Here is a 27,745-nt window from a genome sequence, read left to right on the forward strand (position 1 = left end):
TATAGACTTTTGCAGTTCCTATGTACAACAGGTCATCCATCTGTCAGATTGGTGCATACTTCCTTCCTAAGCAATTGCAAGTCTTGGAGGACTGCTGGTTACACCTTTCAAAGAGCCTACCAAAGGCAATAGGGCTACTGATGATAATATTGCTGTTTCTCCAGATAGTGATGAAATAGAGGCAATGGATGACTCTATGCTGTAGTGCTCGAGAAGTGTAAAGTCAATGAAAAAAACAGATAATTACCTTATTGCATCCTCACTTCAAACACAAATTAGCAATGTTTTATTTGCTTCTGTGATGAGATAGGGATGGACAATTCTTCTAATCCAAACTGTGTTTCACATTATTTGGATTGCGTTGTGTTAACCATGTATGTATGAATTTTATATCCATTGTATAATTCTTAAATATTGGCAGATGCAGTTGCACATTTTGCTAATGACCATTGCATCTTTATGCTGGTAGTCACATCTTGACTTAGCAGACGTGCTGGAGCCACACACCACAAGGTGCCTACAAATAAGCTAAAGATTAGGTGGAAGTTCACAAGTAGCCATTTATAAGTGGAAACCCAAGACAATGTGGGGTTGCGGGCCAAGGGATTGCCCATTTGAAGACACACCACTATGAGGAAGAAGGAGGTTTGTAAAAAGAAAAAAAAGCAGATGCAGGAAGATGGGGGTTCTCTCTTTAGCACAGTGATGACAAAAAGTCAGACTGGTCCTGACTCCTTGTCAGCAATAGTCCTGCCAGACTGGTCCAGGATTGTGCCTATGTTGGAAATTGAAGTTTTTGCAGACTGTGCTTTCTTTGTGGGCCCAACAAAAGCAGAACATTTAGCTCAGTCCCTACCACGTGGGCAGAAGAGTGATGAGCATAGCTCAGCAGCCGGGATTGCACATCAACATTACTGAGATAAATATGCTGATGAGGTATAGGATTTGTCTAGATGGTTTATTTGATTTATTTGACACAATTTGAAGCATAGGGAAGGCCAGGGACAACACATTGGGCTGCGCTACGGGCATACCAGTCAGCTGGCATGTCTAACAGGGCAAAACATTACCCCAGTAACCACACTACTTACTCCTTTGGTCTCTCAAAATTGACTCTATTCTACCCATTGTGGTGGACACTCCCATGATCTTGTCTTCTCCTGCTTCTGCTTTGTGTCTAGTTTCTTCAACTTGGCCTTGCCAATCTCAGACCACAACCTCATTTCCTTCAGCCTCATCTTACCGCATCCACACTATGCACTCATTCACACAGGGTGACACTTACATACCCTTGACCTGATCCATATCTTATCTTCACTAAATATACTCCTTTCTCCAATAATTACCCTGTCCTGCCCTGATCTGGCTGCCTCTGTCTACAACAATATGCTCACTTCAGCCTTAGACAATGCAACTCCAACTACCAAATACAATCTCCAGGGATCCAAATCTCAACCCTGGTACACCAAACACACCTGTTACCTTCATAAATGCACCTGCACTGCTGAGCACCCTGGAAAAATTCTCACTTCAATGCCGACTTTTTTCACTATACATTTATACCTTCATCTTACTGATTTTTTACTTGCCAAGCTAAAATGTTTCACTTCTCCAATATCCTCCCAGTGTTCTAATTCCCGACGCTTCTTTACAATCTTCACCCCACCTGCTCAAAAAAACATGACCCTTTAATGCATCTCAAACCTCACCTGGGAATACTCTCATCCACACATCTATCTCTGATCTGCTCCTCACCTCATCTCTGATGACCACCGCTCACTCCAGCCTACATGACTTCTCCAGTGTTGCTAACCACTAATGGAATTCCATACACACCTGTTCAGACTCTACCACAGCCTTCACATCTTTAAATACTCTTTGAAACCTCAACTCTCTATTATAATCTACCTTACTGCCAAGTAAAGAATCCATACTTGTATACAATGACTTTTCTTGTCTTAGCCGTGCACTCTTCACACTAGGTTCTAAGCTCAGTCATAAACAGGGCCATCCGTACCTTTTGTTTTATGTGTTTATTTAATTTGTCTACCTTGTATGTCCTTGTTTTATGCTTGTTGTGTTTTCCCAGCACTGAAGAGTATGCATACAACAATAATAATATTTACAGTATATATATATATATATATATATATATATATATATATATATATATATATATAAAAAATAATAAGCCACTTTATTGTAGCCATGCAAATAATCCTTTCCATTACTGGGTATACAAATGTGAAATGTGTCTGTTGCTGATCAAGCTGGCTATTCAATGCTTGGGCTGTCCTGCTGTCAATATGCAATTTGAAAAAGAAATGAGCCCCAAATAGGGCTAAATGACTAATATGTAAACAGTCAAATTGAAAGCAATGCAACTGTTGTACTTTTTACATATTTCTCTTCTAAACAGACCACAAGGCTTACAAAATATAAAACAATTAATAAAGATGACATATAACACAGAGCAAAAAGAATTATAAAATAAAAGGAGAAAAATACAGAATATAAACTTACATACTAGTTATATATCCAGCACTGGCAGGAAAGATGGACAACTTACAATTTGATTGTTTTCCCAAAGACTGACTATAATTGTTAGGTGACCTGGGGGTAAATGTGTCAAACAGAGCTTTCTTTAGTGGTTACAATCCGCCGCACATCGCCATCAATTCACAATGTTTTAGTGCTCCAAACTGCTGTATTTAGTATAAGGTGGTTTGAGGGTTCAATGTGAAACCACCAGTGATGTGTGGTAGTTTAAAAACACTGCTGACAGTTTAATCGAAGCTGCCAGAAAAAGGAGCCTATTTAAATGCCTGTTTCTGATAGGCTAGTTAGCTCAATCTGTTACTGCTGTTAGAGCTATCTTGTCATTCATAACATAAGAAGAGGCACCACTTACTTATGAATTATTGCTACAATCATTATTTAATGTTTATGGGACAAATTAATTTATAATTAAATTATGGGGGCAATTGTTATTGTTCATTATATTAAGGGGGCAATATTATTTTAGTATATTATGAGGGCAATATTAATATATAAATATATTAAGGGGCAATGACTTTTGATTGCTAACAGGGGCAATAATTATGGGGAATAACACTTATTATATAGCACTGCGAGTGTCAGCATGTACTTGCACACATGTGCATTCTGGTACTTGTAGTGCCACCTGTGTCCATAAGCTCTAGTGAGCAGGGCCCTCTTCCCTCCTGTTCTCATTACCTATAACTTTTGCTAACCAGCTACACTGTGCACCTCCTCCTTGGTCTCTCTGCCCATTTTCTTCACCCCTCCAATGTATTTGCACCTCTTTCTGTGGTTCGAAAACTTTTAGCTGCGCCCACGCTAATGGGCACAGGTTTCAGTCTGTACTGTTATACCATGCACTGTCATTTTGTTTTCCCTCAGTACGGTGCTGCAGACCTCATAATAATAATAATAATAATAATAATAATAATAATAATAATAATAATAATATTAAATAATATAAATGGTGCATATGAAATAATAAATGTTACACCATCAAAATAATTATTGGTCATGTTAGCAATCAAATATTATTGGCCCTTAATATAATTCTATTTTCATATTGGTAAAATTGCAAGTTTCACTTAATCTCTACGTGGACAGAATGTAGCACAACATCTACAATGTACAAAATTATGCACTCTCATACACTATAATATGAAACAACACTGTGGAAGTTATTCTGACAAATGTTTAAGCTTTTCAACTTTTTGGTGCTCAAGGTATGCTTATAAATTAATTCTAGCTTTGAGGCACACTGACATTTAAGAACACCTTTCTACATTCTCTGCTAGTTAGCCCCATGTAACACTTTAGCAATCCCCCTTTGCACTTCCACCATTGCTGGAATGCAGGTGGCAGCCAGAAGAAGAGAGTGTTTTTAGCATTGCCGGTTTCAACCAATCTTAGCTGATCAAGAAACTGAGAAAAGGGTGTGTAGTATGGCATGCATTGTATATAAAGGTACTTTTTTGGGTTAATGGTTTTATGTTTGTTATTCAACATTTATGGCTAAAAAAAGTTTTCCTCAAATATGTCATCTTTTACATGCAAAGCTTCCAATATTTAATTAAAGTAGACTTTAAACTGTACTTCTTACATGGTCTGAAAATTCAGACGTAAAGGCTGCATTGTTTATAAAGTTAATTTGAACAGTTTAATTAACACAATTGGGCAGGATGTAAGTTTCACAGATGCCAAGGGTAGGACTTGTATGCCTGGTGGATGAAATTAGGTTCAGTGGTTCATTAATCATTATAACTCATTTGTTCCCCCTATCCAGTTTTGCTATGAGTTCATGGTTGGTGATGTTTGGGGGTACCAAGTTGAATGCAGTGGAGTTCAGAAACGGTGTGTTTGTGCCAAGGAGAGATGTTGCAATGGAGACATAGGAACTAGTGCAGTTTCAGAGATTGAGATGGAAATCTTAACAGTGATGGAATGTGAAGTCAGAGCAGGATGTCACTAGCCTAATCTCCTAAAGTGAGTTGAGTGTTGTAAGTATTGGTGCTCACATTGAGAGGCACCCAATAAAAGATTAGTGAAAGTGCAGACTGTTTTCTCTTTTCTTGCAAGATACTGTAATAAAATCAATTAAAATGTAATTAAAATTATTTATAAACTATTTTAAAGTCATTTCACCAGATAAAAATGGCAAAATAAAAAAATAAATACACATATTTAACGCTTCGCCCTGGGTGCCATATTATCTAGTGACTGCTTTGGTCTCATATCTAATTGTATTTGACTCCAAGACATTTGCCAAGTGATGTGATTGGTATGTATGAGTACGATGGCCACTCAGGCTGATCTTACCATGGAGGTGCAGTTTCACATACAAAGTTAGTGCAAGTCCACAGATGACAGCTGTCAGCCTGTGTGTGCAAGTATCTAACACCTCATTGTTGTTGTTAGTGATGCAGAAACACACACAGAAATATCGGACCAGTTTGTGGATATTAGTAAATGTGTGCCAAGATTAAATACTTATTTGTGTGTTACTAAGTTGTTTCAGTACCTAAGTGTTTTGGATTTTGAAAAAAAGGAAAATGATTATATGATAAATTAAAATGAAGAGGTACTTGTGTTTGAAAAAAGGTCATAATTAACAAATATGCCCAATTATCCAATAAAAGTATAATTTAAAATATAGTTTTTTCTCTCACTTTCTGTAGAAAGTTTTATTGTATCCACATTTTACTGGTTGGCTACCCACTTTTAGGTGAGATCAGATGACGAACGCAAGATCGCGTCACCATGACCCTACCTCCTGCTATTAAGTGCCAAAATTCACGGCATTGCATAGCACGTTGGCTTGATGATGCAAATAGTGTCATTAAACTCCATCTCCACCAACACCAGGGAGGATGCCTACTCTTCTGGGTGTCCAGGAGGAATCCCCATAATTCGGGACCCTTTCTGAAATTCCGGGAGAGTAGACAAGAATGTATAAAGGATACATTTTTCAAGTCAGTAAATAGAGCAAATAGGTTCTGGTTAACATGATATTAATGCACTAGTTAGAATACATAGAATGCTTTCTTACCACTGTATGGCTGGCTTTGGTGTTCCCAATACAGTACAGGCCAGTGTGACAGACATCCTCTCCCATACACAATGTGCTCTGAGTGGTATCCAAAACATAGGTGCACGTCTCGCACAGAGCTCCCTGAACTCTTTGTTCCGTCTGGATTTTTCTTCAGCCTACACATAATTAACAATCACACTGTAATATCAAACATTGCTATACGGCAAAATACATATATCCCAACAGAAAAGGAAAAACATTAGCGGATAGTGTAAACAGAAGCTTTACTAAACAGGTTTGTAGACACGCAGCTTAACAGTTTTTTTCAGAGAAACCAACATAAAACACAGCTTACTAAACACAGCTACAACACCATAAATCACTAAATTCGTACTAATGTACAGATAGATTATATTGAGTCTAGACACCAGATATTTGGGGAGCCAATCGGGGGATTATTATAATCCAAAGGGTGCACTTGTGTCCTCTTAAGGAAAATCAAGAACCAAGAGTTGCATGAAGGCTATGAATTTTAATGGCTGACTGGATACACAGAAAATGATATATACATTTAATTGGGGCTTTAATAGCGCTGTTAATATAGCATATTAACATAACATATATAATTGTCATGTCAGCAGATGTCAGCGACCCCCTCACAACAAAAGTACAGATTGAACGCTGACTCCCAACATACGAGATTATGAAATCCCGGGTGCCTTCACTTGTGCAACGTCTGATGTTATGCACCTAACATTGGGAACTAAGGACCTTAATAAGTGGTCTATTTATTACTGAGCTACCAATAGATGAAAGGGTTGCCGCCGAGTATCATGTTTCTCCCTACGAAAGCTTACCCATACCAAGCATGGAGAAGACAATTTAAGAAGGATTGCGGCAGTACATGCACTGCTGCAGTCATCCTATCACAATCTCATGATAGAAATAGAGGAGGATACAAGGGGAATATAGAAAGATATCATACTTATCTCCCTATGTGCAACCCCTGGGAGAATTTCAATAAATCCTTTATTATTTTTAACAGCATTTTAATTTTATTGTTTAATTATTTTAAAAAATATTCTTTTATATTTTAAAGTCCATTTTTTATTCTTTATTTCCCTTGAAAGTAACACTTGAAGCCCAAGTCCTCCTTCTACTTCCAGCCGATATCATTAAGCTGCCCCAGAGAACTTTTATTGATAAATTGCTGCTATGAAAGATTTTCCATCACTGCAATAAGCGGCAATAGAAAGTATTTATTATTGCAAAAAAATGTTATATGGGCCTCTTAGAGAATAAATAAATCTATCTGTAAGGTGCAATTTTGTACCTTGGCAAAAACCATGTTGCATTTTTAAAAGTTTTCACCAAATTTAAAATATGCGGACAAATTTATAGATTTAGAACTGGGAGAGGGAGTGTTCGAGCTCACCTGTAAATTGCACTGGAGTGCCACCAATATGGCTAGATATTGTATTGCCCTACCTATCAAAGTATGGCACCAACCCTGCTGCTACTAAGTGCGATAGACGGAGGCTCCACCATGCTTGATAAGTATGCTCTCAAGCCCATTTATGAAGTATCACAACTGTACTTGAACCACCTGTTCTGGCAAAGTGGTAAGTTATTTTCGCCACTCCTGGCGAGTATCCCCGTGACAGCAGAGTAATGCTCTGCAATATCTTTCCAATAAATGTTAGCAATATGTCATTTTTTTATTGCTGCAGTGAATAAAAATGATAGCTATTGCTACAATTAATCAAATAAAAATAATAAAAATAGGCCCTATAGACATGAAAGTTCTGGTACTAAGGGGAGCCATTTACATTTCAGAGAAAGGAAGATCTTGGAATATAAATGTGTGATAAAATTTGACACACTAAAAGCATAAATCAGTTTAACCTACAGATTCATGTTTTATTATGATTCTTAGGAAATCGACATGTACAGATCAGCTGAGGTGATCACATGTGTGGACTTTCAGACTTTGTATCTAGTATACAATCCTTAACAGCAAAGCTTTAATCCATCAGTTGCGACATCCACAACTCCCTTTTCCTTTCTGCCCAGTGTAAACAATTAAATGTATGTCCAGTTTTCTGGGATGGTTTTGCCTGGATAAAACTGCAGCAAAAGAGCTTTTACAGCTTGTTAAATGAAGACATCTAGATCTTAATTCAGATCCCTTTTAAAAGCAGCTTTGTTGATATCACAGAGAGCAGGTGATCTGTTATGATGAGGCTTTCACACCCTATGGACTGAGCAAAACAAGTTGCCATAAAACAGCAGTGCATTACTGGGGACAGATTGACTGCTGAAAGCCGCGTGGAATTACAAAGTCCGGTGTTTATGCTAGGGCCCAGAAACGGTTAGCCCTGTACTGCTATTCTGCAAAGCTGTATTTGTTAAGACACTTGCCAACTCTTCATTATATTTGAGAATAATTAATCATGTTGCTTTTACCATAAAAAGCAACATTTTCAGATATTCAATTTGATACTACCGCCTGCTAATATAGACAGATAAAGCAATGTATTTTGTGGATTTTATTTCAATCTCAAATACTTTTTGCATATTCCACTCATTGTTCTATACATTTTTGGATTGTTTCCTATTTGAATCACTGCCACAGTGCAATATATTCAGTTAACACAGCACAATAAAGAGAGGAGCATCATACTAAGAAACATACTAAAGATCAGTCTCTCCCTATCCATACTCTTAAATAATGCAATCAGCTGGAGAAACACCTTTGAGATTACTTACTTTTTTATACAAGGCTTTCCGATCTACTCTCACACGTAATGTTCTGCAGGCCTGAATCACTTTGATTTCCAACCTCTCCAAGTCGTTTGCGAAGCCGGCTTTTTTCTGCCCTCTGGTCTCGAATGACAAGTCTCTGGTGTCCCATTTTAATCTGTAATCCCTGCAGCAGTAGTTAGTATTGTTTTATAGCTTTTCCAAACCACTGTCACTCCACAAAAGGATTTAAATTAACTTCAAAAATTATAATAAAACACAAAGGCACAGAGTATCATGTAACACTACTCAGTATATGACACAATACAATTTGTCTAAGTACTGTACTTTGCATAAATATGATTTCCTGTCATAAAAGCTTAAAGGACAATAATAACCTAAATTAAAATTTTCCTATATGAATTATGAAAGTAAAATGATGTTATTGCCTCCATGCAGGATCAATTACAGCAATCAGTGTGCCCTAGGTGTTGCCCCCCCCCCCCCAATTCAAGCAAGAGCTCTCTCCTCTTTGATATTGCTCCGTTACATTTTAGTCCAACCATTGCAGAGACTCAAATAAGATTTCATACCAACATGGGCATTAGGTTCACACAAATCATCCTTAAAAGTCTATTCACTGTTTACTAACAACCCATGATATAGACCCCAAACATCCACATAAGTTTAAGTGTAAGCGAGAAATTGGGTAAATCCTGAACCCACAAGAGTGGGCTGCTATCTGGATGAACATATTGAAATATGTGTCTATGGAAAAAAAATGTACCTTGTCTGTACAAGACTTTCTGCAATGTTCCCTGGCACCTCTGGCCTGCGTTGGAGATTGTGTGGGAGGGCAGTCGGTCCCACATATGGTGGGATTGTCCTAGAGATTGCATTTTTTGGTTGAAGTGGAAATATAGAAGTGGCAGTATGGAAAAAGTGAAATTTGATAGTTTTACAATCTAAGCAGTAGGAGAAATGGTGGTTGACCACTGATTCCACCTCTTTAAAAGAGACTCTCTAATATGTAAGGTCTCCAAATATCCCTTCCATATTTGCTCCCTTACTATCTCCTCCCATGCTCTATTCTGGAAGCATATTAGAGCACACATCATAAGTGCCTCGAAATGTCAAATTGCTTTCTAATGGAAAATTCAGATCCTCCCTTGCTGCCCTCAGTAATAAACAGAATATGGCATATTTACAAAATGAAGCACATTGCCAGTATTACAATCAAATTTCTTCAGAATATGGGCCCCATGTTCCTCCTTCTTTCGAGCATCTCCACTTCTACAGTACGGATTTTAATGTTTGCACCTAATGGCGCATTGGACAACTCCCAGCCAACCCTAATCCCTCTTTCACTCTCTCATTGTTTTCCAACCTTTTTTCCCCTTTTAAAACCTACCACAAACTAAAATCATAGTCGCCTCCCCTAAAGCCTATTATACCATTACACGGGTCAGTGCAGTTTTTTGCACTTCTAGATGGAACCCATTTAATAATAAAAATGTATGACTAATGTTTTTACTCATTCTTTATCCCTCACCCCTACCCAGTTTGTATGCTATATCTACACACAGACCACTGTATGTGAATCCACCTATTAAATCAGAACATTTAGGCATATAACTGCTTCCATCAAGGAAACTAATAACATTCTGGACAGGACAACAACTACTTCAGGTTTGTTATTTTAATCAGTTATGGTCTGTGTACACAATTGGTTTTTCATCCTCCCATTGTACATCAGGTTTCTATTGTGGTAACCAAAAGCTGGTGGCAGGCATATAGAGAGATAATTATTCATATTAATTAATGGACATGTTATATTAAATGCAAACATAAGGACATCTTATTTATCTATTCAGATTCAGTCTCTATAGTACAATTATACAGGAAACCCATTTGCACAAGCAATCCATTACTGATTGGAATTGATTATCCCTTTCTGTACCTGCAGCCAGCCTATGTTGGGGGAATGATAAACTGTCCATGTGCAAGTTACCTAAAACATAGGGTTTGATATATTTTAATGTCTAGTAATCCAACATATATAATAAAGACAGTGTGATACAAGGTTTAAAGGGCATATATATCCTATATTTTAAATATTCATATGACACATGATACACAAGTGTATAGTTAACACATAAAGACCAAAAGGCTGTCTATCTATCTCAGGGGGGTTTCCCCCCCGACCCAACCCCCCCCCCCCCCCCCCCCGCGAGAGCTGCATGCAGCTATAGCGGCCACTTAGTTAGCGCAGGGGGAAGGTTCTGGAGACTCAGAAACCCCCCTGCGTGCGCCACTGTATCTATCTATCTATCTATCTATCTATCTATCTATCTATCTGTCTGTCTGTCTATCTATCTATCTATCTATCTATCTATCTATCTATCTATCTATCTATTTTTGTTTAAGCGCTAAAAAAAATAGTGCGTATCAACTTTTATTCTTGATGAAAAATCACTACTTCAGGATCCCTGGGCTGATTAATTAAGAGCGCAAAGTGAACGCAATTTAAAAAAAAAACGATGGAAAATGCAAGCAGATACACCCATATTCATCAAGAAGAGGATCTCAAGAAACGTTTCTAGCTAAATACTGGTGTAAGTACATTTTGCCTGTGCGGAACTTGCTGTATGCAGACAAACAAACACTTTGTACAATACCTACTATATGTATATATATAAGTCCTACCAGAATGCACATATTCAAAAATATTATTAAATACATTACCACCTGTTAATAATATAGTCATTACTGAAATTACATTTTAAAAAAAAGTGTTTTTTTACATGAAATAGATTTATCAGGATATTATTAATGCCTACTGTATATAATAGGCATGTCTAGTGTATAACACACATTTTTACAGTTGTTCTTGATTGCCAACACATGTTCTAGCATACATATGCACACATCATCACTATCACTTGGCACCTACACCTTCCCTGTAGCTGGTGCAAGTGATACGGCAGAAAAGCACATTAATGCCCGGAGTTTGATTCGGATGGATGTGCGTGCTCTCGACCTTGGCACGCACTTACAGTAGTACGGTACATTAGCCCCTTCCCTCCCCTGTTCCGCTCATGAAATCATAGGCTGTTGAAAGTGTTCTGTGTGCTCAAAGATGAATTGGATGCACAGGCGTTCACTGGTATATAGCCTTATCTGAGCATGCGCAAAATATCTTTTTACGCAAAATACGGCACATATCAGCATTTACGTTCTTTAATTAATCAGCCCCTGTGTTTTATTTTATTTGCCTAGGGCTCATCTTCACTAGGTCACTGTAATGTTCTGCTTGTTCCATTGTTTAGATTGTTCTAGCACGGTATTTAGTGTCATCCTTTTAAAAAAAAAAACCAGTAGGGAATACTTAGCGTACATAGCCAAGTTTTAAGTGGTCCAAAAGCGCTAGCACTAGATAAGTGCTGTGCAAATGGTGGTACTACTATTTGATCATTCAGGTTCTAAACTTCTAGAGGCCTTCCTGTCTGTTGTATATATCTGCCCTATTAATAAAATTGGAATCAAGTCCCATTATTACTGGCCAGGCTTGTAAAATACTGGCAATTTAGCAACACGATCATCAATTTTGTTGAATTTCAGAAGCATTAGTAAGAATATTTACTTAACACAAACTATCACCATTATTGCAATCAGATGTATGGAATTGCACCATAACGGAAAATATTATTCATAAAGAGACTGAATTACCTATTATCTTCTGGTTGAAAACAGGCTAGGATACAATATTTACTTTATTTTTGGCACATGACAAAGGTAGCAGAGTGAATACTTACGATGTGGACCTCAAAGTTTGTTCAGCTCTGATTATTGAAAGGTCTATGGAGGAAACCGGAATATCAGCAAGTTCTTCCTCACTGAGACATACAAAAGATAAAGAAAAGCATTAATTGGGTGTCTCTTTTACTATTGGAAAACATAAAAACAAACTAAGAATTAGAGATGGTCACTGACCCCTGTGTTTTGGTTTTGGATTCGGTTTTGGATCTGGATTACCGTCGTGTTTTGGTTTTGGTTTTGCAAAACCGCCATTGCGTGTTTTGGTTTTGGTTTTGGTTTTGTTTGGTTGGAAAATCCATGTTTTTGTGCCTAAAATAACCCAATTTAGTGCTCCAACTGTTTTAGAGATAAGTAATCTAATTGTTGAGGTAATAAATCATCCAAAAAAACAGTTTAATTCTTTGTTGGTAGGCCTTCATTTATTCTACACACAAAACAGATTGTCTTCCTCTCCATCTATGCATATTGGCAATGCAGCCATCGTCTTTGGATGTATATTACACCCTACACTTATACTTAAATATGTAAAGAAATGGAAAAAGACAGTTTGCTTTCTGTCTCTATAGGCCCCCTCCACTTTTTAAAAAAAAAAAAATAAATTCAGCCATTATAGACTGTACAATATTAATTGACATGGAGAAAGCCAGTTTGGTTTCTGTCTCTCTAGGCCCCCCTCCACTTGTTTAAAATACTAATAAATTCAGCCGTTATAGACTGTACAATAAAAATTGAAATTGACAAAGGCAGTTTGGTATCTGTCTGCATCAGATCCTCTCTCCACTAGGAGTAAAATAGAAAACTATTCAGCCGTTATATAATCTAGAATATAAATAGAAATTGAGAAAGGCAATTTGGTATCTGTCTGCATCATAATCATCAACATCATCATTAGCGCCCTCGTCGCCTACACAAATCTCCCCCTCATCCTCTTCTAATTCCAAAGTGGCATCCTCAATTTGGGTATCACCGGCTACACTCGGGCTATTAAGGCACACATCAGCAGAATGCTCACGATTAGACATCCCACTGTTGGATGGACTCTCTACAGGGATTGTTGTCATTTGTGAATCAGAGCAAACATTCTCCTCTAATGCCTTACTGTTATCTTGCAGCTCGGCTTTGACGCGTAACAGTAGTTGTGCACCAATTGTAGGCTGGGTAACTTTTTGGGATCTGCCACTAATAGCCAAAGGTGAAGGCTTCATTCTCTCTTTGCCACTGCGTGTGTAGAATGGCATGCTTGCAATTTTTTTTTTATTGTCACTTAACTTTTGCTCAGTTACACTTCTTTTTCGCTTCAATACAGTAAAAAAATTTTTGTTTTTTGTTTTTTGCACTAATTTGGAAACACTCTGTTGTTTGACATCGCCTTGGCCAGATGACGTACTGGGAACACTAACATCAGAACTGGTGACAGTACCTGGTTGCTCATTCTGATCATATGTGGACTGCTTTGAATCCATTCTGAGCGCAAAGCACTGGGGAGTGCTAAAAATTATTTGGTAGATACTGCTGACAGGTATGACTTTTGACAGCCAGAAATATTTATGCACAATTATGGGAGACACCCCAAAAACACAGAGGAGTGCTAAAAATTATTTGGTAGCCAGAAATATTAATGCACAATTAGGGAGGACACCCCAAAAGCACTGAGGAGTGCTAAAAATTATTTAGTAGATACTGCTGACAGATATGACTTTTGACAGCCAGAAATATTAATGCACAATTAGGGAGGACACCCCAAAAGCACTGAGGAGTGCTAAAAATTATTTGGTAGATACTGCTGACAGATATGACTTTTGACAGCCAGAAATATTAATGCACAATTAGGGAGGACACCCCAAAAGCACTGAGGAGTGCTACAAATTATTTAGTAGATACTGCTGACAGATATGACTTTTGACAGCCAGAAATATTAATGCACAATTAGGGAGGACACCCCAAAAGCACTGAGGAGTGCTAAAAATTATTTAGTAGATACTGCTGACAGATATGACTTTTGACAGCCAGAAATATTAATGCACAATTAGGGAGGACACCCCAAAAGCACTGAGGAGTGCTAAAAATTATTTAGTAGATACTGCTGACAGAAATGACTTTTGACAGCCAGAAATATTAATGCACAATTAGGGAGGACACCCCAAAAGCACTGAGGAGTGCTACAAATTATTTAGTAGATACTGCTGACAGATATGACTTTTGACAGCCAGAAATATTAATGCACAATTAGGGAGGACACCCCAAAAGCACTGAGGAGTGCTAAAAATTATTTAGTAGATACTGCTGACAGATATGACTTTTGACAGCCAGAAATATTAATGCACAATTAGGGAGGACACCCCAAAAGCACTGAGGAGTGCTAAAAATTATTTAGTAGATACTGCTGACAGAAATGACTTTTGACAGCCAGAAATATTAATGCACAATTAGGGAGGACACCCCAAAAGCACTGAGGAGTGCTACAAATTATTTAGTAGATACTGCTGACAGAAATGACTTTTGACAGCCAGAAATATTAATGCACAATTAGGGAGGACACCCCAAAAGCACTGAGGAGTGCTGCAAATTATTTAGTAGATACTGCTGACAGATATGACTTTTGACAGCCAGAAATATTAATGCACAATTAGGGAGGACACCCCAAAAGCACTGAGGTGTGCTACAAATTATTTAGTAGATACTGCTGACAGATATGACTTTTGACAGCCAGAAATATTAATGCACAATTAGGGAGGACACCCCAAAAGCACTGAGGAGTGCTAAAAATTATTTAGTAGATACTGCTGACAGATATGACTTTTGACAGCCAGAAATATTAATGCACAATTAGGGAGGACACCCCAAAAGCACTGAGGAGTGCTACAAATTATTTAGTAGATACTGCTGACAGATATGACTTTTGACAGCCAGAAATATTAATGCACAATTAGGGAGGACACCCCAAAAGCACTGAGGAGTGCTAAAAATTATTTAGTAGATACTGCTGACAGATATGACTTTTGACAGCCAGAAATATTTATGCACAATTATGGGGGACACCCCAAAAGCGCTGGGGAGTGCCAAATATGAAGAAAAAATAATAAACCTCTATCCTCCTCTCTGCACTAGCGATTTTGGTTAGAGCAATTGCAAGAACAATATTGTATTCTCTGTCCCTGCTCTAATTAGCCTATGACTACACCCTGCTCTCTCCCTCTGTCAAATGGCGATGGATTGCTGTGGAGGCGTGTATTTATAAAGTTGAAGTATCGCGAGAACCGAGCCCCGAGATCCGACGACGTCACAATGACGTTCGGCCTCGATTTGGATTCGGAATGGGCGGGAGAGTACCGAGCTGCTCAGCTCGGTACTCGGATGCCCAAAGTTCGGGTGGGTTCGGTTCTCGGAGAACCGGACCCGCCCATCTCTACTAAGAATAGATACCTCGGACCTTTAAACCGTAAGAGATTTATCTGATTTTGACTATGTTAAGGCTTATTTTTGCCATTTTTTTCTTAAATCAGGGTTGGTTAGACCAATTCAGGGTGCACATGTCATAAAGCAAGATGAGGACCTTCACATCAAAACAGCACTCTAGACCTATTAAATCACTAATAATACAAATGGCAGAAATCTGTGAACGAAGGCAGCTGCAAGCGATCTTTAAAAAACACAGTAAACATTTATTAATCAAAACACAACATCAAAAAAGATCCTGGAAAACAGAGAGAGTGAAATCACCACATAAAGGTTTGAAAGAACTGGAAAGTCCAACCTCTAAGGGCAATTAAATAGACTATTCATATGAGATACCTCTTTTGATTGTAGAACAGGACTCCTGTTACGAAATCACACACAGGACATGACTCTAGCTACAGCTGCGTGTGGCACATCAAAATCTTTCTCAATAAAAGTGGCAGCCTTCTCTTATCGTTTCCATATACTCTTCCTGATGTGTTTCATTCTGAATGAGCTTTTTCAAAGCCTTTTTTTGTATTGATTGTTCTGTTAAGAGGTATAGGCAAAGTCTAATGTAAGAACAGCCTTGACCTGATGTTGTAAAAGTTAAATGTTAGGGTTTTTACTCTTTATTATACTTTTGATTATACACTCAATTACTTGTAACCCTATGCACCTGCTTAATTGGTGTGTTTTTGGAGATGAGGATCTTGTCTAAGGCAGCGTCATGTAGACATTTTACAGTGATGGAATGTGGCAGCAGGTGTTAGGTATATTAAATAAACTGGCACCAGACTGTACTCATGCTGTACTCTAGGGCCACAAATGTTTGGTCTGCTACTCAGACCCTGAAACCCTGATTGTCTTGTGTCATTTGCTGCTGGTGTGACAGTAAATGGAGCTCTGGAGTTGAGGAGATGACTATTATGTGGGCAGCAGTCAGTTACTTGGGTTGATGCCCAACATTCCTAACTTAGACCAGCAAGCACTGTCCTGGTATGGTTGTCACCCTGTACAGCGGCCTGCCAGGCTTTTAAAGAATTCTGTCTGGGTGATAGAAGTCCTTCCATCCAGGCAACACATCTTGTCCATGTTACAGATAATAACACCACTAATTTACCATCACTACTCCCTGAAGGGGTAGTAGGCAACATCATCTCCTGAACTTTCCTCTAATTTTCCAGATCCTACCTCCCCTTCCTCTTCACCCCCCTTCATTTCACCTATTTCTTCTTCTACTCTGCAGGCACACAGGACAGGAGAAAGAAAGCAGGAGTCTGGATGTTACGAGCTCCTGTATTCTTTCCATAGACGAACTGGAACCATTCTGCAGCATGCGGTTAAGTGTGTAATGGCGACAACACCACACCTATTTTAGATACATGAATCTGCACAGAAAAAAAAACAAAGACATTGAAAACCTCTGCAATACTAATTACCAGATTCCATTCTACGTTGGTGATTGCTCTACAGCAGTTTGCAGTCAAAAAAACTTTTCAGTTTTAAATGCACAATATCTGTTGTTATAAATGTTGTTACGGACAGAACTACTAAACACATGAAATATATGGCATTACTTGTGGTATTATGAATTTCTATGGATTTTTTTTGTGTTTATTTCTGGTCTGTTTCTCGGTTGGATTAACACAGTACACATATAGTCCTTACTGCTATCAGAGTGAGTTGCTGTGGATGACTTGTTTAGTGCAGTATAAGTGTGAGATAGCTGGCAGCAATATGCTAGAATGGTATTACTTTTATTACTTGTTTAATACCAAGAGCATGAAGCAGCTTGAAAAAGGAGCATAGCAGTCTCCAAAATATCTTTGAATGTTTGGTATGATCTAGCCAGTTTATATTTGGTTGTTTATTCAAAGACCCATGTGTGCCCTTCTTATTGATTTCGTTGTCATTTTCCTTTTTTTGGGAGGATGTTGGTTCAGCTGGACTGCAAGTAGTCGCATTTAATGATTTTAATGGGGCTCTTCATCGAAAATGTATTTGTAACATATCCCATATCACTTTAAATGCTATCTTATTTTAAAAAATATTGTCTAGCTATATTATAATCACAAGTGCTGAACGCTACAGGTTCTATACTTGTGTCAGGTCCTGAATGTAAACTGTATAGCTTGTTGTGTTTGACAGAGTTCCCAGATTCCAACTTTCCTGGGCTTCCCTGACCTATTAGGTTGATTATAAAGTGTTATACTATGATAATATAATATAACAGCATAGGACATGCTAAGGCTATATGTGCTAGGTGAGCCTATCAATCACGGTAAATATAACAGTGTTCAGCCAGGACCTATCACATGCAGCACTTTTTGTGGTAGTACTCTGTGGTTACTAAAAAGGTATGGCTGGTATTTATCTTAAAAGTGATGAGTGGTAGGAGCAAAATACATTTAATATATCACATGATACTACATTTTCTATAAAGAAAGATTATGATTGACATTAGAACACAGCAGTCTTGGTAGTGAATGGTTTAGTTTAAAGTTCAAACCAGTTTAAATAACACCTTAATGTGACTCACATCATCATCAAAACTAACAGGCATGATGGTAATATAATCACACTGAAACCCCTTAAGAGCCATTTGGCCATGCAATGTTATTTTATCCCCCTGAACTTTAAGGAAATAGAGCATTACTTGGCACATATTTGTGCTACCATAAATAAAATCTGTAACCTTAGTTTATACTAAATTTCTAGATATGTTGTGTCTATATTGGCTCTATTTTGCTCAGGAGTAAAAGGCGGTTATACTCTGTAATCCTGTAGCCACTCTCTTCCAATTGTGAACATTTCTGTCTCTGTCTCTAAAAGTGGAAGTACATACATGTGAATTTTGTAGTGTGGTTATTAAAATCATCCTGACAGTTCTTGGATTTTTAATTTTTCAGTTCAGTTCATTGATCCATCCAAAGATCAAATTTGCGCTGATTTCTAAAAATCAGATAATTCAAATAATTTAGTAATAATAGGACCTGATTCAGACAAACTTCAGCAGATAACAAGAAAACCTCTACCTGTAGATCAGAAGAATCTCCATCAAGCAAACAAAAATAAACAGTGTAACAGTCACCATCACATGACCATAACCTTATAAACTGGCATGTAGTCAGTTTCTTGCTCATTCTTCATGGTTGTATTAAAAGAGAAAGGTCTCTATGGGCTTCTTAAGAGAATTTTAATTCCTGCACAGCTATGCCTTTTAAACAGTGTCCCTGAAACATTCATATACATCCTAATTATTCAGATAAAAAAGTCCTGATTCTGGGAAATTATTCGGCCAGCCAGGACTTTTCCCAACTGTCGGAAACGTTGGAAGGAGTGTCTTGCTCACAGAAGTGAGTGGCAAGTGCTTACATCAGTGCTAGGGTATTGTCAGGGTAGGTGAGGAGATGGGGGAGAGGGATGTTGTTGACAGCCTGGCTCTTCAGAAGCACTAGGCACATACCCATTTTGTTATGCCCGCTGTGGAGACACGTGCCTAGGGTAGTACAAGCATTAGGCTGGCAGCACTAGGGTTAATCTGATTGGGGAGCGGGTTTGACCACACTTTTTTTAACCCTTTGTGTGCCGACGGCTAGTTGGTCGACCAGTTGCCAGCACAAGTTGTTTTGGGAGGAGTAGTTCTAACTTTTATTACTGTTTTAATTATTTTCTGAATACTGTTTTGTGCAACTGTTTTTGTGCAGCGACTTTGACGGCTATATAGCCACCAGACCTGCAGGCATTATTCATTTAATGTCGGCATTGTGATTGTTGGCATTGTCATTGTCCACAATCACACTGTCAGCATTTTGATATCAGCAGGATAATTATCTGCATTTCTTCCATTGGAAATTTGGTCGCCACCGGTCAATGCACTCTTCTTTGCCTCAGAAAGGCCATCTAGTAAGATATCAGTAAACATGTCAATAACAAGATCAGTGGCAATGTCGTCTAATTGTCCCAGACATAAAAGTAGATCATGTCACTTGCTGGATAAACTGTGTTTTCTCCATGATGGGACTATGTACCACTTCTGAATTGCTAAGAGTACTCTCCAGAATCTGAGCCCGTTTACTAATGTGAGGCTTGAAATTCACAGCAGCCTCAGTTAAGGCAACACTCGGTGCTGCAATGTGCATTAGTGCAGGTTGCTAACAATGCTAAAGTCTCATCTGCATTTCCTTGCTAAAACGATTTGTGGGTGCATTAATTTGAAGGCCAATGTGGCTCCTATCTTGTCTCTTATTTTTTGTTAAGACTGAAGAAAAGAGTAAAAAGATCATGTCAATATTATTATTCTGAATGGAAGGGACACTGGTTATAGTGTCCTGATTTTGAGCCAACGATGTTACAATTTTACCATTATGATCTCACTGTTCATAAATGGATTTGAGGTATCGGACATTTTTGGATGAGGAACACTTTTACAAGTGACAATTCATGGATAGTCCACTTGAACACAAACAAGTGTCTGTGCTTCAAATACTGAGATATATTCTAACCTGTGGATAGCCTTAGAAGCGTCCAGTACAATATATTTGTTGGCTGAACCTACATTAGACTCCCAAAATATAGGTAAAGACTGTATTTTTTTTACACTGTTTGTCCCCATTCTGGATAAGAAACCCAATCAGAAGAGGCCTGGCCCTTGGGTTGCCAGGAGAACCAACTCTAGTCGTGAGACTATCTGTAATGTGTGAACAGTATCATAAATAAGGTCCAAGGGATCTATGTGTGCAGAGTGGCATATAAATATCAGCATGTTTCCATTTTCAAATGTTTTCCAAGGAACAAGCAGAGGTTCAATCAACTAAAGAGGAGGTATCTCTATTTTGAGCATCAGTTTAACACAGCGGTGGGCAACGGGTGGCCCGTGAGCTTTATTTTGGGCCCCACCCTCCAAGCTGGCTTCTCCCAATCTTATTACAATGGGGCAGCTGACTTACTTGTCACATGATCTCCTCTGCACAGTGCAGGGAGGTCATGCAGCATACCCGGAGGAGGGAGTGCACTGTGCACTCCCTTCATCCTCTGTGTGGCCCCTTTGAAGTCTGGAGGGCTGTTCTTGTGACCCTCAATCTACTTCATGTTGTCCCTCACTGGTCTAACATAACATCCAGACTGAGCATAAGATACAGAAACTAAAAGGGAAGTGACTTACAGAACAACAAGATAGATGCATTCTCCCAGGAAATTAAACTCAGGCAATTATTTCTATTTGTATTTAGGACCTGAATGCTCGATGATAAGCATCTAATCTAAGATATGATGGCCATAGGAAATGAACATTACTAACTCACACATGAGGGAGCTAAGGTACCAATGATCAGGCTATAGGACCAGACTGGAAACAATGGAGTGGGACAGAAAACAAACATGCAGCATTCCAATAACTCATGGTAAGAACACATCTAACACTACCGCTACCTGCATTTACAATGTAACTTAGAAGAAGCTTGTGTTGCTTTGAAAGGAATGGTATCAAAATCACAGCCAAGTATACATTATGCTTGCTTCATCTTGTGAAGCACCCCCCCCAGTGTACCTTTAACCATGGTATATGATGGTGATATAGGATCAGGTAATTTGGCCCACGTGAATCTAGGTAAAGGCAAGGTACCTCCAGAGACAGAATATATTAAGTAGCTTTTTTACTCTCAACAAAATGTCTATCCACAAGGAAGCCTCCTCAAAGGAAGTAAAGAGGCATGTGGATTTGCCATCATGACCATGTAGCTCCACTATGAAGAACATGGAGTAACATATACCTTTTATTACAACTCCGATCTTAATTTGTATCTGGCCTGCAGTACCTCTATGCTACCAGAGGTAAAGCTGTTTTGCTATTGGACATTTCCACCTCACCTGCATTAATTAGCCTCCTTCCCTGATCATCAACTGCACTTGTTTCACTGCCTTATATACTCACCTCAAACATTGCTCCATGCAGTTGATCAATTGTTTGCTGCTTCTTGTCTCTGTCACTACTCCTGTGATTTGTACCAGTTGTTCTCCTGATTATTTGACTTCTGCCTGTTCCACCGTTTGGCACCTTTGACTATGACCCACACCCTGGCTTCACTTGACTTTGCTCCTGTTTACTCCCTGGTATTGTTTGTGGATCTCACAGCTTCTGACTCTGGCTTGTCTGACTCTCCTTTTGCCTCATTCTCCTGTGAATCATCCGGTGTCTCCAGACATCCAATATCTGCAGTCCATTGTCTAACTTGGAAAACCACACTCTCCAGCTTCTCAGCGTTATCTGGCAATACAGACATCCAATATCTGCAGTCACCTGTCAAGCGTGGAGTCTTCAGCTTCCCAGCTTAACCTGGAAATCCAGATCTCCTTGTATCTGCACTCCATCTATTATACCTGGACACCAGTATCTCCTGCTTCAGTGGCTAAATCAGGTAATCCAGTCTACTTGTACCTGTACTCCCTCTGTTATACCTGAATACCAGCATTACCTAGTCTTCAGTTCCTGATTGATCCAGTGTGCCTTTGTATCATGACCTGATTCTGCCAAATACATTCTGATTGCTCACTACCTACTACTGTGAGCTGTTCACTTACTTCCACAATTTACTTTCCATTGTATTCACACTGGAAGCCTCTACCTCTGTCAGGATTCCACAGCCATAAAATCTTTCCAGTATTAGACCTCAGCCGGGAATTCAGGGAACAACATCAATCTGGTGTCACCCATATGGTGGGCTTCCAAAGCAGTGACTCTGTCCTTTTAATTTAGCAGCAAGAAGATAAAATGTCTTTGGGGGTTGGTATTTTGCAGTACAATGAATTTTAGTAGGTGATATGTGTAATGACATTGAGTATGTCTGCTGTGAAGTATGGGCTGTATTTGTTTCTGAAGTACAAAGCATAGAGAAAGGTTTTGCTAGTTAGTGACTGAGAAATTGGAAAGTAGAAAAGGATAATGTTTTCCCAGGTTCAGCTATAGCAATGGAGCTGAGCTTGGAGGCAGGGCGATATTTCATTTTTCCTATGGTAGAGTTATATCTAGTTATGCCTCTACTATCCATTACTACTACCAGAATATGCAAAATATTGCACCCCTACAAACGCTGCCATCTTGGCCCCTCAAACTCTTGTATTTAATTGCAAATTGGGGTGTATAACATCTCAAAACACATTTTGGCCAGTAGGCTCAAATTCTTGCACTTTTGTAAATGGACCTAAAAGAGTTTACAAGATATCAATACATAGAATAGAAGTACCAACTGCATCGGATTATATGTTACTCAAAGCAGTTCACTCACTTACAAATTCATCATGTAAAATATATTTCATTATAATAGGGAGGTGCTACCACTAGCAACTTAGAAGTGACCATTGAGGTATGGGTCTCGTGGTGCACTTTACAGAATAGTTGTCTGAAAATATTTAGATGTATTTAGTGTCCAACTAAAATTTTTTGCAATATATGTCTTAAAATCAGTAAAATAAAAGAAATACAGTATATTTGTGACTTTAATATTAATGTTTTAAGACAATTATTTGGTCTGTATAGTGTACCAAAGACACACACCTCCTGCTTTCTCTGTTTGTCAAAGGTTTGCCAGATCTAATGTGACTGACCTGGTAATTATACAGCCTGCTATGTGTAGTCAAGTAGAGTGTTTAAATGAAGAGTATAATAAGCAGGCACACAAAGTGTCTGTGAGGCACTACCCTAAGACAGAAACAAACCATTCAGATATATATGGGCACATATAGACCTTGTTCTAAATTTCTTCTTCAGAGTCGATGTTCCCATTTGAAGTCTACGTTTCTTTGTCTCAGACTCCTCTTCCTGTGTATGGCAATATGTGACACTGTTCTCCATCATAAATGAAGCCTGCTGGGCCTAAAAGGAGAGAAGACAAAATATACAAAATATCTGTCTGTTCTTTACAGTGTAGCCTTGTATTTCACATGAATATTCAATCCTTACTTTTTCTAGTTATGTTCATATTTATTTCATGTACAATTCATAGATGTAAATAATTTATAACATATATTTTTAAATAACTGGAGCAATGGAAATGTATCATTGTGCCTCCACCTGGACAACCATCCAGACGTCTATGAAAAGGTGTAGTCTGGCTGTTCTGTTTTTATCTCTCTGTTTGTTGGTCAGTCATTAAATAAACTTTCATATCTCACACTGAAGCAGCTCCAGAACTGTCAACAGAAAAACTGGGCTCCAATGGTTCTGGGCAAAGGGCTATTTATATATGCCACAAGGAAACTAACACAGAGCTTCAAATGATGATTTCTCCAAAGCATTTTTCTGATGCATTGTGTGTATGAGTAATGAGAAATGAGGGCTGTATTAAGCTCAAATGAATCAAAAAGCTAAGGCTGGATCATTAAACTGTAGTTAGTACTCTGGGGTTAATAGTTTAACTAAAGGGAGTACGCCCATCTGATGTCATATGGGAGGACCAGGCATAGCACATAAGTTAGATGGGCGGAGAGCTAAGCAGTCTCTTGGCTGCTGGACGTTGCCCACCCACCCTCCCTGGTTGGATGACATTAGGGCCTGCTGGGGGATGCAGGCTGTTTCTATACTGATGGAGCCGGTTCTGCTACAGATGGTGTTGTTGGTGGCTGTCAGGATGCTGAAGTTGCCGGAAAATGCAATGCAATCAACGGCCAGTGGTTAGGGCGCACATTACGGTAGTGGGCACCCTTAACCCACCTCTCTGCGATGGAGTCGGTTATAGTCTCAGTCCAAGTACTACCCGTGTGGGTTGTTTTGTGGTTGCATTCCGTTAGCCCAGCAGGGTTGCAAGTTCTGTAGTGCCCGGCGGGAATGCCCCATGCCCCATATAAGGTAGATATATGCGCCCAGGGTGTGTTGGTTGTCCCCCATCTGTGGGTGTCCCATGGTTAATGCTGGGGCACCCTGGTTTGCCTGGCGGATATCGATCTGACTGCTCTTTTTCTCCACCACCATACCTTCAAAATAAACTCTGTTAATTTTGCCCCACTAAGGTGTTATGTCATTTATTCAGGAATGGTTAAAATAAGGTTAAGAGGATAAAGGGAGTAAAGATGTCAGCCGTTAAGCATTTTAAGTGTCTATAGAGTTCATGTGAGGTAGATTTTCTTTTGATATTCCACTGATGTTCATATGATTCTACATTTAGAATATACTGTATATTGCAAGGGCAGGTTATGTATATGCCCTCAGATATACTGAAATTAAAATATAATAAATAAATAAAACGAGCAAATTCATGTCATATTGTATCACCAATCTGTTACAGGTTAAACTCAAATCGATCTGTTTTCACAAATTTAATATCTGGAAGTATTGGCAAAAAATTCAATTATCAATTTAATTGTACTTTTTATGGGGACCAAATACATCAAAATGACTTTTTACCACACTGATATTCTGATGATACAAATTAAATCAAAGGAAAAAGACAATGAATAATATTTCTTAAAACGTATAAGTTGTATGTACACTGTTACGTATTTATCAATGAAAATTCTTGCTGCTTTTCCTATGTAATGTTAAATCTTCATTCTTCTGCACTTACTGCTACTAGCAGTTAAAAGTCAATTTCCTCTCCTTTACAATTAATAAACATCCTGACCTAACCATTTCAGTACTATTCATGGCTTAACATTTTTGCTGCACCCCATGTATTTTCAAGGATATTTTGGTACAAATCAATGTAACATTTTATGTGGGCTGTAATGACTTTCTACAGTTTCTACATGTCTTTTCATATGGCTAATATAATTCTCTTCATATGGGTAATAATAAAATCTCCACCTGCATTATATGCTACTTATTCAACTACTCAGAGGCAGAATCTATCACCTTTCATTCTTCACTCTTACCTCTCCTATGTATCCTCTTTATACTTTATTACTGGTTCATTGATTTGTGACTGTATGTATTGTAGATGTAATTTTGCTGCGGTAACTGATTATTATTGATGAAGCCATTTAACATATATAGCTATTTAGATTGATTGCCGCTTGTAGTGCCTTTAAATGTGTTGTATTGGTTTCTTTTAACTGCTCCTCAAAAAGCTTTTTAAAGTTTCCAATGTCTTGATGTGACTGTAACATCATATAGCATCTGTAATGCTCTCCTAATGAAGTCGTACATTTGTTCAATCAAGAAACAGCTGAACGCTGACCTCTAGAAACACTATCTACTTAGCATATAGATTAGCACATATCTGTCTCTATTCCTTCCATATTACGTTTAAATGGTAATTTCTGCAGTGTATCCATTTTTGTAATGATAAACTATTTACACTATAATCTGATTCATTTTACTTACTGTATTACACTTACTGATGGTGCTATGTAAATAAATGATGCATGCATACACATTAAAAACATGGTAGATTTTTGCATATAATAAAAAGAAATTATACTCACAAATACTGTGACTTTCCTAGAGCGTTCTAGTCAGGGTATAACACTAATGTCCTTTTCCATTGCTGGTGACATCAGAAAGGCACTTAAAAAAAAAAGAGTCTGATTCTAAGCATCATAAAAATAGCTGCTCTCTGAGTGGATGAGTCTCTTGAACCATGATCCCAAACAATCTCTGGGTTAATTTCAACAAAGGTTTCAGTGCACACTGCATCTTCTATTTTATAACGGTATGAAAGAATACACTGTGAAGATAAAAATATACTAGGGATTAAAATGGATTTCAGAAAGGCCATTGGGAGGGGTTTGATCAACAGTGGATTAAATCCAGTACAGTGACACAAAGAGGAAAATTAACCCATTGGGCTAAAATTTAGCTGACTTCTCAAAAGGGTAGTCACTGAATGCAAACTGCCACTATCTATTCACTTATGTAGAAGTTTATGGGGTATATTTACTAATCTGCAGGTTTTGAAAAAGTGGAGATGTTGCCTATAGCAAGCAATCATATTCTAGTTATCACTTATTTAGTACAGTTTACAAATGCCTACTACTTGAGAGGCGGAAGGGGCGAACTAACGTAGGCCGTGTACAGTAAGGGAGTTCCAATACAGATGTGGACTTTTCAAGTCCTGTGTTTCTTGTAAGTACGTTTGGTTTCACCTGTATCATTTGCACCCACTAAAGGACAGGTACAAATGCCGACTGAGAGTGATGTCTCACAAGGCATAGGCTTTGCATTAAAAGTACACGTATGTGTCCCAATAGTTTGCACAGAACATATATATGCAAGTAGATATACTGTTAAAACACATTGCAATGCGTACGCACTGTTTTTTCATGTAACACACAAATATCAACTTTAAATTTCAGTGTACAAATAAGCTATCAAATATTTCTGTGTTACATGAAAAAACAGTCAGTATTTAACTTATGTGTAAAACAGAACACTTATTTGCACCCCTTCCATTGTAACATGGTTTTGTCCAGGAGACTGAAATGAGTATCCTCTTCATTTGAGATCCTTAATGAATCAGGCCCCAGATTATTATTTTGCACATAAGGAAAATACTGGCTGCTTTTTCATGTAGGCACAAATACTTGATAGCTTTATTTTTACACTGACATTTAAAGTTGATCTAGGACATGCCCTTACCCAATTAGAAATCTGTCCCCAATTTTTTAATTTACCTTACCCTCCAATGCAACATGATTTTGCCAAGGTGCAAAGTTACTCATTTTTGTTTGCTTTACTTAATGAAGCAGGCCCAAGGAGGCTAAGATTGTGGTCAGATGTGCAAAGGCACAAGCTGAAGATAAAATGGCCCAGTCAGTAGGTAAAGGGGTCAAAACTTTTTTTTTAGGTATATAAGTGAAAGGAGAAAAATAAAAGGAGGAATAATAAGACTAAAGACAGAGTGTGAGGTTCTTGTTGCGGGCAACAAGGAGGTAGTAGATCATCTTAATAATTATTTTTGCTCAGTATTCACTGCAGAAAGAGAGGGGAAGGGGCCACGGTTAAGTTGCAAGCATATTCATAAAAATGAGGTAGATTACATTCACAGAGGAGAAGGTCCTAACATAATTCTCAAAACTAAAAGTGGATAAATCATTGGAACAGATGGAATACATCCAAGGATACTAAGGGCTAGATTTACTAAGCTGCAGGTTTGAAAAAGTGGGGATGTTGCCTATAGCAACCAATCAGATTCTAGCTTTCATTTCTTTAGTGCTTTCTACAAAATGAAAGCTAGAATCTGATTG

At 38.3% G+C, this 27,745-nt stretch overlaps 1 protein-coding gene across 2 annotated transcripts in view; it reads right to left on the reverse strand.

Annotated features, from left to right (window-relative positions):
- MYOM3 (myomesin 3) overlaps positions 1 to 26,122 on the reverse strand; it is a 103,692-nt gene extending 77,570 nt beyond the window's left edge. For both annotated transcript variants that reach the window (XM_075195389.1, XM_075195388.1), the window contains exons 1-5: positions 25,985 to 26,122; positions 23,311 to 23,438; positions 12,127 to 12,207; positions 8,339 to 8,498; positions 5,588 to 5,745 (exon numbers count right to left, since the gene is read on the reverse strand). In XM_075195389.1, coding sequence (XP_075051490.1) covers positions 5,588 to 5,745; positions 8,339 to 8,498; positions 12,127 to 12,207; positions 23,311 to 23,420 — 509 coding nt within the window. In that variant the 5' untranslated portion in view covers positions 23,421 to 23,438; positions 25,985 to 26,122. The remainder of the gene's footprint in view (positions 1 to 5,587; positions 5,746 to 8,338; positions 8,499 to 12,126; positions 12,208 to 23,310; positions 23,439 to 25,984) is intronic.
- Positions 26,123 to 27,745: the final 1,623 nt, after the last annotated feature.

This window comes from Mixophyes fleayi, chromosome 2, assembly GCF_038048845.1.
Source record: "Mixophyes fleayi isolate aMixFle1 chromosome 2, aMixFle1.hap1, whole genome shotgun sequence".
Lineage (NCBI taxonomy): Eukaryota > Metazoa > Chordata > Amphibia > Anura > Limnodynastidae > Mixophyes > Mixophyes fleayi.